Here is a 17,097-nt window from a genome sequence, read left to right on the forward strand (position 1 = left end):
TATGGTTGTTACAAAGTTTACAAAGGGAAACAATCCCAGACTTGCATTCATTGTATTTACTTGCCTAATATTTTGAAAATGTGATCAACTTAATAAAAAAAAAATCAGGAGTTCTTGCAGAGGTAGGAAATATCTTTCTCACAATTCATTGCTTTAAACTTGGTGAATGATACAAGCTCTTTTGGCCTCTTGTCGTTTGAGGTGTTAATAGACACTATCTCTGTTAGAACGGTTTGTGGGTACAACATTTAATGTCAGGATACTTGCCTTCTCTGAGATGATCTTTGGCTGAGGTTGATTAGTACAGGGACATGATGTTTATAGACACTATCTCTGTTGGAACGGTTTGTGGGGACAACATTTAATGTTAAGATACTTGCCTTCTCTGAGATGATCTTAGACTGAGACAACATTTAATGTCAGGATACTTGCCTTCACTGATATGATCTTAGTCTTAGGTTGATTAGTACAGGGACCTGTTAGCTAGAATGATTGGATCCTCTCTGTTTCCAAGCTGTTTCTGGTAGAGTCCAGAGACACAGAAAGCGTAATGCTCAGATACCCTTGTCTTGTAATCAAGTGAACCATTTCTTAACGGTCTTGGGACATGTGTGGTTTGGTAAATGATGGTACACATGTGCGTAGGCATGTCAAATTGTTTCCACATTTATCCATGTTAAGCTTACTGAATAGAACCAGTGGCTGCAGTGTTCAGTAAAGAAAACATCTGTTGCCGGTAAAATAATAGCTTAATTAAAATAATTAGATGATCTAGCTCTTGTTGCTGTATGAAAGGCACTGAGAAAGCCGACACCAAAACACTAATGATTCCATTGTATTTTGATGTGGTAGAATAGACATAGTCAACATGTGTATGTATGTTGTGGTGGCAAATATAACTAAAGATTTGAAAACAGTTGAAAGTATTTTGTCAGGCCAAAGCAGCTTTTGTAAATTAATTATTTTTGTTTTGTTTGTCTCATCCTCGTTATATAATCCACCATATCCATGAACAATTGTGTTATTAATTTCTGAATTACACAAGGCCTATACACACTACTGATTAATCTAGAACTGTTATAATTCGGTTCTTGGTAAAAAGATTGGATTCTCTTGCCGGTAAACTTATCCAATAGAGGATTAGGGTGTAATGTGTGGTGATAGATGTCGGGGCCCCGGCCAGCAGGCAGTAGGTCGACAGTAAAGACTAATGACCAGCTGCCTCATAACGCCGAGCCGTCCACAAAGGTCAATTGGATTACCGACAAATACAGGTAGTAATATCCCCACCACGAAACACAGCAATATTCAAATTCACAACTGTTAGATTTGATTATTGTAATTTTCTGGCTCAGACAAATGATTTCATCTCCCTAGTGCAGAGGTTTGGCGATTCACACTCACGTGTTGGCTATGATGTGTAAGATTTTTCTGCTTTTTGACAGTTTTTATTTTTTATTCAGATGGGACTCAGTATTTGGATAGCGAGATATTGATCCTCACTGCTAATTTCCCACGATTCCAAGCATGGCATGTATGTGATTGAATTACAATCGTGTTTTGACAGTCTCATTGATAATAATAGCCAGTATTATTTTAACTTGAATTGTTTTTATTTCACAATTGAATGTAATTTGAATGCATTAATTGAAAGTGAAATAAATATTAAAAGGACCTGTATAAAATTTCCAGTGAAGATGATGACACAGCATGGAAAAGATTTGACAATGTTTCAATGCTTTGTTTGAATAATAGATTGTTTTCAGTAAATTACATCAGACGTACCAAGATTTAAGTCTCGAAAATAACTGTTTCCATTGAGACATTTCTCAAAAAATACAACTGATGATGAGTTTGGTGTGTTTGTTGTACAGTTGAGTGGTGGTAAGAACAGTCCACTACCAGGAATACAGGACAAGCTGAACCGCGGCCTGGGCGACCAGTGTGGAAAGTTGTTGATAGATGGAGAGTCTGTTTATGCTGGTACAGCAAAGAACCTCTGTAGATCTCCCATTGAAGGTACACACTAATACTGTTCTGTAGATCTCCCATTGAAGGTTATTACACAACACACTAATCCTGTACTGTGGATCTCCCATTGAAGGTACACACTAATACTGTTCTGTGGATCTCCCAGTGAAGGTACACACTAATCCTGTACTGTAGATCTCCCGTTGAAGGTACTCACTGATACCATTCTGTAGATCTCCCGTTGAAGGTACAAACTAATACTGTACTGTAGATCTCCCGTTGAAGGTACACACTAATACTGTACTGTAGATCTCCCAGTGAAGGTACTCACTGATACCATTCTGTAGATCTCCCGTTGAAGGTACACACTAATACTGTACTGTAGATCTCCCATTGAAGGTACACACTAATACTGTTCTGTAGATCTCCCATTGAAGGTACACACTAATACTGTACTGTAGATCTCCCATTGAAGGTACACACTAATACTGTACTGTAGATCTCCCATTGAAGGTACACACTAATACTGTACTGTAGATCTCCCATTGAAGGTACACACTAATACTGTACTGTAGATCTCCCATTGAAGGTACACACTAATACTGTACTGTAGATCTCCCATTGAAGGTACACACTAATACTGTACTGTAGATCTCCCATTGAAGGTACACACTAATACTGTACTGTAGATCTCCCATTGAAGGTACACACTAATACTGTACTGTAGATCTCCCATTGAAGGTACACACTAATACTGTACTGTAGATCTCCCATTGAAGGTACACACTAATACTGTACTGTAGATCTCCCATTGAAGGTACACACTAATACTGTACTGTAGATCTCCCATTGAAGGTACACACTAATACTGTACTGTAGATCTCCCATTGAAGGTACACACTAATACTGTACTGTAGATCTCCCATTGAAGGTACACACTAATACTGTACTGTAGATCTCCCATTGAAGGTACACACTAATACTGTACTGTAGATCTCCCATTGAAGGTACACACTAATACTGTACTGTAGATCTCCCATTGAAGGTACACACTAATACTGTACTGTAGATCTCCCATTGAAGGTACACACTAATACTGTACTGTAGATCTCCCATTGAAGGTACACACTAATACTGTACTGTAGATCTCCCATTGAAGGTACACACTAATACTGTACTGTAGATCTCCCATTGAAGGTACACACTAATACTGTACTGTAGATCTCCCATTGAAGGTACACACTAATACTGTACTGTAGATCTCCCATTGAAGGTACACACTAATACTGTACTGTAGATCTCCCATTGAAGGTACACACTAATACTGTACTGTAGATCTCCCATTGAAGGTACACACTAATACTGTACTGTAGATCTCCCATTGAAGGTACACACTAATACTGTACTGTAGATCTCCCATTGAAGGTACACACTAATACTGTACTGTAGATCTCCCATTGAAGGTACACACTAATACTGTACTGTAGATCTCCCATTGAAGGTACACACTAATACTGTACTGTAGATCTCCCATTGAAGGTACACACTAATACTGTACTGTAGATCTCCCATTGAAGGTACACACTAATACTGTACTGTAGATCTCCCATTGAAGGTACACACTAATACTGTACTGTAGATCTCCCATTGAAGGTACACACTAATACTGTACTGTAGATCTCCCATTGAAGGTACACACTAATACTGTACTGTAGATCTCCCATTGAAGGTACACACTAATACTGTACTGTAGATCTCCCATTGAAGGTACACACTAATACTGTACTGTAGATCTCCCATTGAAGGTACACACTAATACTGTACTGTAGATCTCCCATTGAAGGTACACACTAATACTGTACTGTAGATCTCCCATTGAAGGTACACACTAATACTGTACTGTAGATCTCCCATTGAAGGTACACACTAATACTGTACTGTAGATCTCCCATTGAAGGTACACACTAATACTGTACTGTAGATCTCCCATTGAAGGTACACACTAATACTGTACTGTAGATCTCCCATTGAAGGTACACACTAATACTGTACTGTAGATCTCCCATTGAAGGTACACACTAATACTGTACTGTAGATCTCCCATTGAAGGTACACACTAATACTGTTCTGTAGATCTCCCATTGAAGGTACACACTAATACTGTTCTGTAGATCTCCCATTGAAGGTACACACTAATACTGTTCTGTAGATCTCCCATTGAAGGTACACACTAATACTGTTCTGTAGATCTCCCATTGAAGGTACACACTAATACTGTTCTGTAGATCTCCCATTGAAGGTACACACTAATACTGTTCTGTAGATCTCCCATTGAAGGTACACACTAATACTGTTCTGTAGATCTCCCATTGAAGGTACACACTAATACTGTTCTGTAGATCTCCCATTGAAGGTACACACTAATACTGTTCTGTAGATCTCCCATTGAAGGTACACACTAATACTGTTCTGTAGATCTCCCATTGAAGGTACACACTAATACTGTTCTGTAGATCTCCCATTGAAGGTACACACTAATACTGTTCTGTAGATCTCCCATTGAAGGTACACACTAATACTGTTCTGTAGATCTCCCATTGAAGGTACACACTAATACTGTTCTGTAGATCTCCCATTGAAGGTACACACTAATACTGTTCTGTAGATCTCCCATTGAAGGTACACACTAATACTGTTCTGTAGATCTCCCATTGAAGGTACACACTAATACTGTTCTGTAGATCTCCCATTGAAGGTACACACTAATACTGTTCTGTAGATCTCCCATTGAAGGTACACACTAATACTGTTCTGTAGATCTCCCATTGAAGGTACACACTAATACTGTTCTGTAGATCTCCCATTGAAGGTACACACTAATACTGTTCTGTAGATCTCCCATTGAAGGTACACACTAATACTGTTCTGTAGATCTCCCATTGAAGGTACACACTAATACTGTTCTGTAGATCTCCCATTGAAGGTACACACTAATACTGTTCTGTAGATCTCCCATTGAAGGTACACACTAATACTGTTCTGTAGATCTCCCATTGAAGGTACACACTAATACTGTTCTGTAGATCTCCCATTGAAGGTACACACTAATACTGTTCTGTAGATCTCCCATTGAAGGTACACACTAATACTGTTCTGTAGATCTCCCATTGAAGGTACACACTAATACTGTTCTGTAGATCTCCCATTGAAGGTACACACTAATACTGTTCTGTAGATCTCCCATTGAAGGTACACACTAATACTGTTCTGTAGATCTCCCATTGAAGGTACACACTAATACTGTTCTGTAGATCTCCCATTGAAGGTACACACTAATACTGTTCTGTAGATCTCCCATTGAAGGTACACACTAATACTGTTCTGTAGATCTCCCATTGAAGGTACACACTAATACTGTTCTGTAGATCTCCCATTGAAGGTACACACTAATACTGTTCTGTAGATCTCCCATTGAAGGTACACACTAATACTGTTCTGTAGATCTCCCATTGAAGGTACACACTAATACTGTTCTGTAGATCTCCCATTGAAGGTACACACTAATACTGTTCTGTAGATCTCCCATTGAAGGTACACACTAATACTGTTCTGTAGATCTCCCATTGAAGGTACACACTAATACTGTTCTGTAGATCTCCCATTGAAGGTACACACTAATACTGTTCTGTAGATCTCCCATTGAAGGTACACACTAATACTGTTCTGTAGATCTCCCATTGAAGGTACACACTAATACTGTTCTGTAGATCTCCCATTGAAGGTACACACTAATACTGTTCTGTAGATCTCCCATTGAAGGTACACACTAATACTGTTCTGTAGATCTCCCATTGAAGGTACACACTAATACTGTTCTGTAGATCTCCCATTGAAGGTACACACTAATACTGTTCTGTAGATCTCCCATTGAAGGTACACACTAATACTGTTCTGTAGATCTCCCATTGAAGGTACACACTAATACTGTTCTGTAGATCTCCCATTGAAGGTACACACTAATACTGTTCTGTAGATCTCCCATTGAAGGTACACACTAATACTGTTCTGTAGATCTCCCATTGAAGGTACACACTAATACTGTTCTGTAGATCTCCCATTGAAGGTACACACTAATACTGTTCTGTAGATCTCCCATTGAAGGTACACACTAATACTGTTCTGTAGATCTCCCATTGAAGGTACACACTAATACTGTTCTGTAGATCTCCCATTGAAGGTACACACTAATACTGTTCTGTAGATCTCCCATTGAAGGTACACACTAATACTGTACTGTAGATCTCCCATTGAAGGTACACACTAATACTGTACTGTAGATCTCCCATTGAAGGTACACACTCATACTGTACTGTAGATCTCCCATTGAAGGTACACACTAATACTGTTCTGTAGATCTCCCATTGAAGGTACACACTAATTCTGTTCTGTAGATCTCCCATTGAAGGTACACACTAATACTGTACTGTAGATTTCCCATTGAAGGTACACACTATTTCTGTTCTGTAGATCTAATTATGTGCATTTACTGTACTGTACATGCTTATATTTTCCTGTTTCAAATGAATTACTATAGCTCAATATGGCTTCACACAATATCAACAGAAGGTTGGTCAGTGACAGTGAATGCCTTTATAAAAGATGACTGGTTCGGTTATTAAATCGCGTTACTGACATCATGTTTTAATCTGACTTACTTTGTGTTTTTATACTATTGTAGCTGAATAATTTGGTGATGAATATGATCTTGTTATATGTTTCAGTCAAGCTGTATATATGTGTATGAACATGCCCTGATCTTGTTTTATGTTTCAGTCCTGCTGTATGTGTATGAACATGCCCTGATCTTGTTTTATGTTTCAGTCCAGCTGTATGTGTATGAACATGCCCTGATCTTCCTCCGACCTCAGTCTGGTGCTATAACCATCCTTAACAAGGAAACTCTACAGTCAGTACAGTTTTATGACGGGGTATGTATCTTAATCCCGGCTAAAGAACATCAAAAATGAAACATATTTCTGTATTTTACTGTCTCTTGTATCCTACTGTCTAGTGTAAACTACACTGTGTGATGTTATGGGATGACTGGCGTAGGGCCTCCAGCAGGATGAAGGGTTTCCTTCTGCACTCTCCCGTTAGGGCCAATAAAGGGGCTAGACACATTGGCTGCCCACATTGCACTACGTACTTGGGCCTCTGTATTCCTCACCATTTCTGTAGATATCCTGTGTAAGGCTGTGATCAGGTGAGGTGTCATGTTCCAAGGTCAAAGTTGTGACATCTCAGTGGGGACATGGCACTATAAAGTGGCCCTTGAGTGGGTCCTATCATCACCAGTTGACATTGTCTTCATATAATCATAGCTGCTTCGAAAGTGGAAAACTTCAAACAAAGAAACTAGTTCTGCTCCAGTTTTAATCCTTGTAAGATGCTATAGATCAGTACAATATTTTAATTGTATGGTTCTATATACACTGTTTAACAATAAAATATTGGTAGACCTGTACTGCTTACATGCAGTCAAAGTTAAAAACAACTGTGTTTGAGTTTTGAAATATGGTAACACATTAACAATATATTCTTTTATACTCATAAACATCTTTATATACTTCTAAAATCCTCCTACAATCAGAGATATCTCCTACACTTCAGATATGCTCTCATACACTCCTGAAATCCCCCTACAATCCTACACCTAAGATATACTCTCATACACTTCTGAAATCCTCCTACAATCCTACACCTAAGATATAGCCTCATGTACTTCTGAAATCCCCCTACAATCACATATCCTTTCTTCAACTTAGATATACTCTCATACACTTCTGAAATCCCCTCACAATCCTACACCTAAGATTTAGCCTCATACACTTCTGAAAGCCCTCTACAATCACATATCCTTTCTACACCTTAGATTATACCCTTATACACTTCTGAAATCCTCCTACAATCACAGATCCCTTCTTTACCTTAGATATACCTGCATACACATCTGAAATCCTCCTACAATCACAGATCCCTTCTTCACCTTAGATATACCCTTATACACTTCTGAAATCCTCCTACAATCTCATATCCTTTCTACACCTTAGATAGACCCTCATATACCTCTGAAATCCTCCTACAATCACCGATCCCTTCTTCACCTTAGATATACCCTCATACACCTCTGAAATCCTCCTACAATCACAGATCCCTTCTTCACCTTAGATATACCCTTATACACTTCTGAAATCCTCCTACAATCACAGATCCCTTCTTCACCTTAGATATACCCTTATACACTTCTGAAATCCTCCTACAATCACAGATCCCTTCTTAACCTTAGATAGACCCTCATATACCTCTGAAATCCTCCTACAAACACAGATCCCTTCTTCACCTTAGATAGACCCTCATATACCTCTGAAATCCTCCTACAATCACCGATCCCTTCTTCACCTTAGATATACCCTCATACACCTCTGAAATCCTCCTTCAATCACAGATCCCTTCTTCACCTTAGATATACCCTTATACACTTCTGAAATCCTCCTACAATCACAGATCCCTTCTTCACCTTAGATATACCCTTATACACTTCTGAAATCCTCCTACAATCACAGATCCCTTCTTTACCTTAGATAGACCCTCATACACCTCTGAAATCCTCCTACAAACACAGATCCCTTCTTCACCTAAGATAGACCCTCATACACCTCTGAAATCCCCCTACAATCACTGATCCCTTCTTCACCTTAGATAGACCCTCATACACCTCTGAAATCCTCCTACAAACACAGATCCCTTCTTCACCTAAGATAGACCCTCATACACCTCTGAAATCCCCCTACAATCACCGATCCCTTCTTCACCTTAGATAGACCCTCATACACCTCTGAAATCCTCCTACAAACACAGATCCCTTCTTCACCTAAGATAGACCCTCATACACCTCTGAAATCCTCCTACAATCACCTATCCCTTCTTCACCTTAGATAGACCCTCATACACCTCTGAAATCTTTCTACAAACACAGACCCCTTCTACACCTTAGATAGACCCTCATACACGTCTGAAATTCTCCTACAATCACCGATCCCTTCTTCACCTTAGATAGACACTCATACACCTCTGAAATCCTCCTACAATCACAGATCCCTTCTTCACCTTAGATAGACCCTCATACATCTCTGAAATCCTCCTACAATCACTGATCCCTTCTTCACCTTAGATAGACCCTCATACACGTCTGAAATTCTCCTACAATCACCGATCCCTTCTTCACCTTAGATAGACCCTCATACCCGTCTGAAATCTTTCTACAAACACAGATCCCTTCTACACCTTATATATACCCTCATACACCTCTGAAATCTTTCTACAAACACAGATCCCTTCTACACCTTAGATAGACCCTCATACACCTCTGAAATCTTTCTACAAACACAGATCCCTTCTACACCTTAGATAGACCCTCTTACACGTCTGAAATCTTTCTACAAACACAGATCCCTTCTTCACCTTAGATAGACCCTCATACCCGTCTGAAATCTTTCTACAAACACAGATCCCTTCTTCACCTTAGATATACCCTCATACACCTCTGAAATCTTTCTACAAACACAGATCCCTTCTTCACCTTAGATAGACCCTCATACACTTCTGAAATCCTCCTACAATCACAGATCCCTTCTTCACCTTAGATAGAGCCTCATACACCTCTGAAATCCTCCTACAAACACAGATCCCTTCTTTACCTTAGATAGACCCTCATACACCTCTGAAATCCTCCTACAATCACAGATCCCTTCTTCACCTTAGATAGACCCTCATACACTTCTAGACATCTTCCTTTACTCCATGACATTCCTTACGGTAACTCCTACACTCTAAGAAATCCTACATTCCTAGACATCCGCATTAACTGTTCATTCTGTTTTATAACACTGTTAGCCACTTAATAAAGCATTCCCAGTCTCCTCCCTATTATCCCTATCCTCAATTAGTTGGGGGACTTGTATATGATTTGAAAAGCCAGACATCCGTTAATATTCAGACTAATGACCTGTGTGTACTTACCTGTTGGTCGTCTGAGAAGATGATTAGGGTGATTTATCAGATTTACTCAGTTGGTATTTGATGATTTGTGTGGCGACAGTGTAAGTCAGAGAAATCAGCTGATTGTTACTGGAAATCATGGTGGAAAATCTATCCCCGGACTTGTAGAAACAAATTCAAAATTTTGTTGGCTTTTTTTTCTTATAAGTTTTCCACCTTTGGATGAAAGTCTCAATAAAAATAATCAATCATAAATTGTTTCTGGTACCAGCTAACTTTGCTGTGTCCTTTCAAGAATTTTTTCTATGGCACAGAAGGCAATTTGTGGCGCTTGTATAATACTGTACAATGTCTGGGATGGTATGCCAAGCAAAAACTGGCATAATGATAGCCTGGCTGTCAGTCTGAGGTGTAATCTTCACTTCAAGAAGCAGGACAAACAGCAATACATTGACTGATTCTGATGGAGAGATAACAATTGTACCCTGGTAGTCATCCAACAGCTTTTGTAAGGCCTTACTGTAAACCAAGTACGGCTATGAATTTTGAAAAACAAATATTTTGATACTTTAGAAGATGTTAAAATGCCTTTCATACTTATGAAGTTAACGATTCGCTCACGTAAAACTATATATTTACTTCACAGACTAATGTGCATACTGCTGTCAATACACCCTCAGACTTTTCTATTATAAACATTCAGCTTTGAATGGGTGGTGGTAGGGAATGGTTGTCAGTATAGGATGTCATTGGGTGGTGGTAGGGAATGGTTGTCGGTATAGGATGTCATTGAGTGGTGGTAAGGAATGGTTGTCGGTATAGGATGTCATTGGGTGGTGGTAGGGAATGGTTGTCAGTATATGATGTCATTGAGTGGTGGTAGGGAATGGTTGTCAGTATAGGATGTCAATGGGTGGTGGTAGGGAATGGTTGTCAGTATATGATGTCATTGGGTGGTGGTAGGGAATGGTTGTCAGTATAGGATGTCATTGAGTGGTGGTAGGGAATGGTTGTCAGTATAGGATGTCATTGGGTGGTGGTAGGGAATGGTTGTAAGTATAGGATGTCAATGGGTGGTGGTAGGGAATGGTTGTCAGTATATGATGTCATTGAGTGGTGGTAGGGAATGGTTGTCAGTATATGATGTCAATGGGTGGTGGTAGGGAATGGTTGTCAGTATATGATGTCATTGGGTGGTGGTAGGGAATGATTGTCAGTATAGGATGTCATTGAGTGGCGGTAGGGAATGGTTGTCAGTATAGGATGTCAATGGGTGGTGGTAGGTAATCGTTGTCAGTATAGGATGTCATTGAGTGGTGGTAGGGAAGTCATTGGGTGGTGGTAGGGAATGGTTATAGGATGTCATTGGGTGGAGTGTCGTGCTGTTCATCCAGGTTAGGACATACAGTTAGATAACACTAATTAAAATGGCCCGGGATTGGCCACATCATCCTTGAACACCACCTTCATATGACCTTGGCTGTCAGGAGGATTTAAAATGCCAAACAAACAGTCATAGACTAGACTTGAACACTAATTGTTACGCTGCAAACAGATGTCAATAATCAATAACATTTTATTTACAAATATGCAGTACATAATATATAATTTTACATAAAGTTATATTAGGGATCTGGCAACAAGAGTAGGCTCTTATATTAAGCCATCTCCCAAAATTGCTATTTGCTAATGGCTGTTATGCAATATCACTTTTTATAAGTAATGGATACAATAAGATTGTGTTTTGTGTGTCTATCAACACTGTACCTGGTGTAGAAGTATGTTTTGTAGTGTTGGATAGTATCATATCTTTCTAGGTCACTGTGACCCATTTTTCTTCCATGATGGCAAATCAGAAGACCTTAGCTTGTCTGTGAAAATTGAAATTACTGCCACTTGATAAGAGCTCAGAATTGCTGCCTTGTGAGGTCAGGCAGCTGAATATAATTTAAAAAAAATCTACAATCTCCTACTTATTAATGTTAATATAACATATAAATATGAATGGTCTTGGTTGAATTTGTTTTAATTATAAATATGGAATGTTATGATATGCCAATAAATTTGTCCTCTAACTCACATCTGACCGGGTAGTTATCACAGTGTTACAGTCAAAACGTAACATGTTAGTGTAAAGGTGGCAATGTCTGTAATCCTGTTACTACTGGAAAAGTGTTTCTGTGCAGTAAAAGACTTTCAGGGCAGTAACCAAGAAGGATCTGTAGCCAATCATCATGAAGATGACATATTTGTTTATTGTCCAATATCCCAATGGTTTAATTCCAGGCTTACAGTTGAAGGGACATACATATGATGTACTATCACCTGGAGGTTGTTTATCGTTGAGGGAATTATCAGTTGTTTTATAGACACAGGGTGTCAGTTCATTTTTGTCAATGAGACCATGTAATACAATTAGGTGACTGAGGAGGCCCTTTAGACTAACATAAAAGGAACGGCTTCCTTATCTGTCAGGAAATATCACATTTCACTTATCTGCTACATTTTTTTTTATTTCACTGAGAGTTGTCAGGTTTTTTTCTTTCTTGTCATACTTAAGTTCCACTTAAGTTTCACAGAAAATCATAGAAGTTTACCGTAATTGTGGACAAAGTCAACAATACATGCAGTTTCACTTGACTGCATTTAGCACAAAAACAACAATATGCAAATTAGTCAAAACTGTCTAACATTAGGTCTAAGGGCGAGGTTATACTGGTATACAGTATATATAGATGAGGTCTGGTTTATACTGGTATACAGTATATATAGATGAGGTCTGGTTTATACTGGTATACAGTATATATAGATGAGGTCTGGTTTATACTGGTATACAGTATATATAGATGAGGTCTGGTTTATACTGGTATACAGTATATATAGATGAGGTCTGGTTTATACTGGTATACAGTATATATAGATGAGGTCTGGTTTATACTGGTATACAGTATATATAGATGAGGTCTGGTTTATACTGGTATACAGTATATATAGATGAGGTCTGGTTTATACTGGTATACAGTATATATAGATGAGGTCTGGTTTATACTGGTATACAGTATATATAGATGAGGTCTGGTTTATACTGGTATACAGTATATATAGATGAGGTCTGGTTTATACTGGTATACAGTATATATAGATGAGGTCTGGTTTATACTGGTATACAGTATATATAGATGAGGTCTGGTTTATACTGGTATACAGTATATATAGATGAGGTCTGGTTTATACTGGTATACAGTATATATAGATGAGGTCTGGTTTATACTGGTATACAGTATATATAGATGAGGTCTGGTTTATACTGGTATACAGTATATATAGATGAGGTCTGGTTTATACTGGTATACAGTTTACATCAATGAGGTCTGGTTTATACTGGTATACAATATATATAGTTGAGGTCTGGTTAATACTGGTATACAGTATATATAGATGAGGTCTGGTTTATACTGGTATGCAGTATACATATATGAAGTCTGGTTTATACTGGTATATAGTATATATAGATAAGGCCTGGTTTATACTGGTATACAGTATATATAGATGAAGTCTGGTTTATACTGGTATACAGTTTATATAGATGAGGTCTGGTTTATACTGGTATACAGTTTACATAGATGAAGTCTGGTTTATACTGGTTTACAGTATATATAGATGAAGTCTGGTTTATACTGGTATATAGTATATATAGATAAGGCCTGGTTTATACTGGTATACAGTATATATAGATGAGGCCTGGTTTATACTGGTATACAGTATATATAGATGAGGTCTGGTTTATACTGGTATGCAGTATACATAGTTGAAGTCTGGTTTATACTGGTATACAGTATATATAGATGAGGTCTGGTTTATACTGGTATACAGTATATATAGATGAGGCTTGGTTTATACTGGTATACAGTTTACATAGATGAAGTCTGGTTTATACTGGTATATAGTATATATAGATGAGGCCTGGTTTATACTGGTATACAGTTTATATAGATGAGGCCTGGTTTATACTGGTATACAGTATATATAGATTAGGTCTGGTTTATACTGGTATACAGTATATATAGATGAGGTCTGGTTTATACTGGTATACAGTTTACATAGATGAGGCCTGGTTTATACTGGTATACAGTATCCATAGATGAAGTCTGGTTTATACTTATACACAATAGGTGTATTAACAAGATCCATTTATCTGTATACTGGTGGAGAGGATTTCAGTGAGACAGGTTAAGCCAGTACCTTAGCATTTTGTACTTAAATATTTTATTGCGGTAAAAACACACTTTGACAGGACTCTTTCCCTGATGACTTGGCCTGCATGCTGTAATCAGGTTTTATTTGGAGAACAATTTCACATGGTACTCCAATAGAACAATTAATTTGATATAAGACTCGAGTCGTAGGACACTCTGAGAAACATCATGCCAAATTTTACTTTCATAAAATGAGGGGACATATAGTTGTTGCCCATGTCCGTCCCGTCCCGTCAACCATCAAACACTGAAACTAATTTCACATGGTGACTTGGGCATTCTTGTATTACAGACATTTTCTAGTTATTTGACATTTATCATTTGGCCAAAATTTCTTAAGTTATCAATAGGCCTCAAAACATTAAAAACAGGACACACCTGAATGTTTCTAAGAGCTGTCAAAAGGATGCTTCCTATCATCAGCTAGATGTTTATCATTGTAGAATTTAGTTTGTTGTTAATATGGTCAAAAGATACAGTCAATAAAGGCCGGTATAAAAAATGTACAGGGGATTTTGGAACTATTATTAAAAATGTAATATGATATAATTTGGTGTTTGGGAGAAAACAAAACATTCATTATCAATTAACATTTGGTTTGAAGAAATTGGAAACAATTAATAGATAAAAAATTGGCACTTTGAAAAGACAAGGGTGATTGATGCAATAAGGAAGAAGCTAGTCTCTCTTGGCCCTTCATTACACTAAACCTCATCAATTCCTTCCAGTTTAATTTAATCAATTAATGTGAATTTCACCTCTGAGATTTGAGCATCTTGTTGAAAAATGTTGAAATGAGGATAGAATGAGAGGAAGCTGCAGTACCCTAAATAAGGGCTTGGAGTGGCCCCAGGGAGGGGCTATCAATAGCCTGGTGGTGCAGCTGAAGGGAATCACAATAAACACAACAGCCGTTCTCTGTGACAAATACTTCTATCATCCGTATAAAACTACACAGAGGACACCTTACGTTAGTCTGAGTAGAAACAATGACATTTTGGTGCAATCCTTCTGGTACTCTTACACTAAAGGACATCTTACCATGTCGGCATCTCTCTCATTATTTCATTGCACAAATTATGAATATTGTACAATAAAATCCTTTTAAATGAAGATCAAGATATGGTTTACTAACATAGTTTCCAGAAATTGTCATTTTGTCAAAACTATATGCATGGTAAAATTGAGATTATATTAAATTTTCAGGGAACTGGCAGTGTTATAGCAGTGCTGTTCCTGGTTGTCAAGGAAACAGCCAAGTTGAAACTTCCAACTTTTTTGACCTCCGTGAACAATCATATTTACTTCAGTTTCATGCCAAAGTCAAAGGCCTACAAACATATGTTCTCAGAGGTAAGTCTTTAAGATTGTAACATTTCATAACTGAAACGTTTTACTGTATTATTAGTTTCTATGACAGTTGTAAGACTTGAAGGTCAGTATGGGATACAGTCTGGGGAGTAATAACTGGCCTTGCTGTGCTGTACGTGTCTGATCTATAGTGTAAGTAGGTGTTAACGACAGGACAGATTGATCTTCACTTTTAATGGCCTGTGTTATGTTCATCATAAAAAGTTGAAAAGACATATTTTTGCTGATGATTATAACATCTTATGTCATAAATAATATGTAACGTACTTAGCTGTAGTAAATAATTCTGTGTTCAATGTTTTGCCTATAACTTTAGGTTTTGCCGACGTGGAAAATGGAATCTAGTCTGCCCACTGTCGTAAGGTGTGACTCATTACCCGAAGAATACAGCGACACGTAAGTGATGCTCTCCTGTGTAGGGAGATTATAAAATGATGCTGAACAGCAGTTTATTGGGTAGTTTTAGGGCATTGTTACAGCACCATGTATGGGGAATACTTGTCAGAACCCCTGCTATACTTCTGAGACCACAGTTGGTGACAACATCACTGTTACAAAACATTTAATGTAACGCCAGTCAGCACTTGATGGTATCTTTCAATTTTGTCTTGAAAGTAAATCTGATGCATGATTTGTACAATATTATGTACTTAATGGTTGGGGATAGAATTATATAAATTGAGGCAATAAAAACTACAACAATGAAAACATTTTTGTGTTACGGAAATTAATAGCATCTTTTACAGCAACTTTCTGATGTAAAGTTAAAAAATATTGTCTCTTTCTTTAAAGAACAGTGGCGACTTCTCGACCGTATCTCTCCAACAGCTCTTTGTTTTATTTCCCGTACATACATTTAATGTTCTATTTGTTGCAGACTATCAATAATTCTATCAACAATTGCCAAGAGATAAGCAGCAGCATTATAATTATTTTAAGATTCTATTTAGACATCCAGCACAAATTGCCTCAATGTCAGGAAGTCAAACTCGCATCTACTAGCCCACAGAGTTTCTAGTCTCTGTTCAACATGCCTAGACATTGTGGCCAACCAGGGCTGGTATTTTATTTGATAATGATGAGTTATTTGTGTTCCATAATCTAATTTGAAATCTCAAGTTGTTCAAGTAAAACAAATTTTCATTGAGGCTTTGTTTCACTTGCTTAACAAGATATTTTTTTCAAAATTAAATGTTACAAAGTGATTGTTGATGTTTCGGTTGTTTAAGTGTTTTGTTTTACCCTAACTGGTGGCCTCAGGGGTAGGACATGGTGGTGTGTGTAATTAAATGTTCATCCTGTGATCTGACTTTGGCTATCGGTTACGTTGTATACTGACTTTGGCTATCTGTTACGTTGTATACTGACTTTGGCTATCTGTTATGTTGTATACTGACTTGGGCTATCTGTTATGTTGTATACTGACTTTGGCTATCTGTTA

General features: G+C 37.8%; 1 protein-coding gene across 1 annotated transcript in view; it reads left to right on the top strand.

The window, feature by feature from the left end:
- The window catches only part of LOC110464185 (uncharacterized protein C20orf194-like), a 141,745-nt gene extending 125,689 nt beyond the window's left edge, over window positions 1-16,056 (top strand). The window contains exons 20-24 of the mRNA XM_021519265.1: window positions 1,464-1,534; window positions 1,875-2,019; window positions 6,853-6,959; window positions 15,492-15,638; window positions 15,973-16,056. Of these exons, the coding sequence (XP_021374940.1) occupies window positions 1,464-1,534; window positions 1,875-2,019; window positions 6,853-6,959; window positions 15,492-15,638; window positions 15,973-16,056 (554 nt within the window). The remainder of the gene's footprint in view (window positions 1-1,463; window positions 1,535-1,874; window positions 2,020-6,852; window positions 6,960-15,491; window positions 15,639-15,972) is intronic.
- The last annotated feature ends 1,041 nt before the right edge of the window (window positions 16,057-17,097 follow it).

Source organism: Mizuhopecten yessoensis, unplaced genomic scaffold, assembly GCF_002113885.1.
Source record: "Mizuhopecten yessoensis strain PY_sf001 unplaced genomic scaffold, ASM211388v2 scaffold1539, whole genome shotgun sequence".
Classification (NCBI taxonomy): Eukaryota; Metazoa; Mollusca; class Bivalvia; order Pectinida; family Pectinidae; genus Mizuhopecten; species Mizuhopecten yessoensis.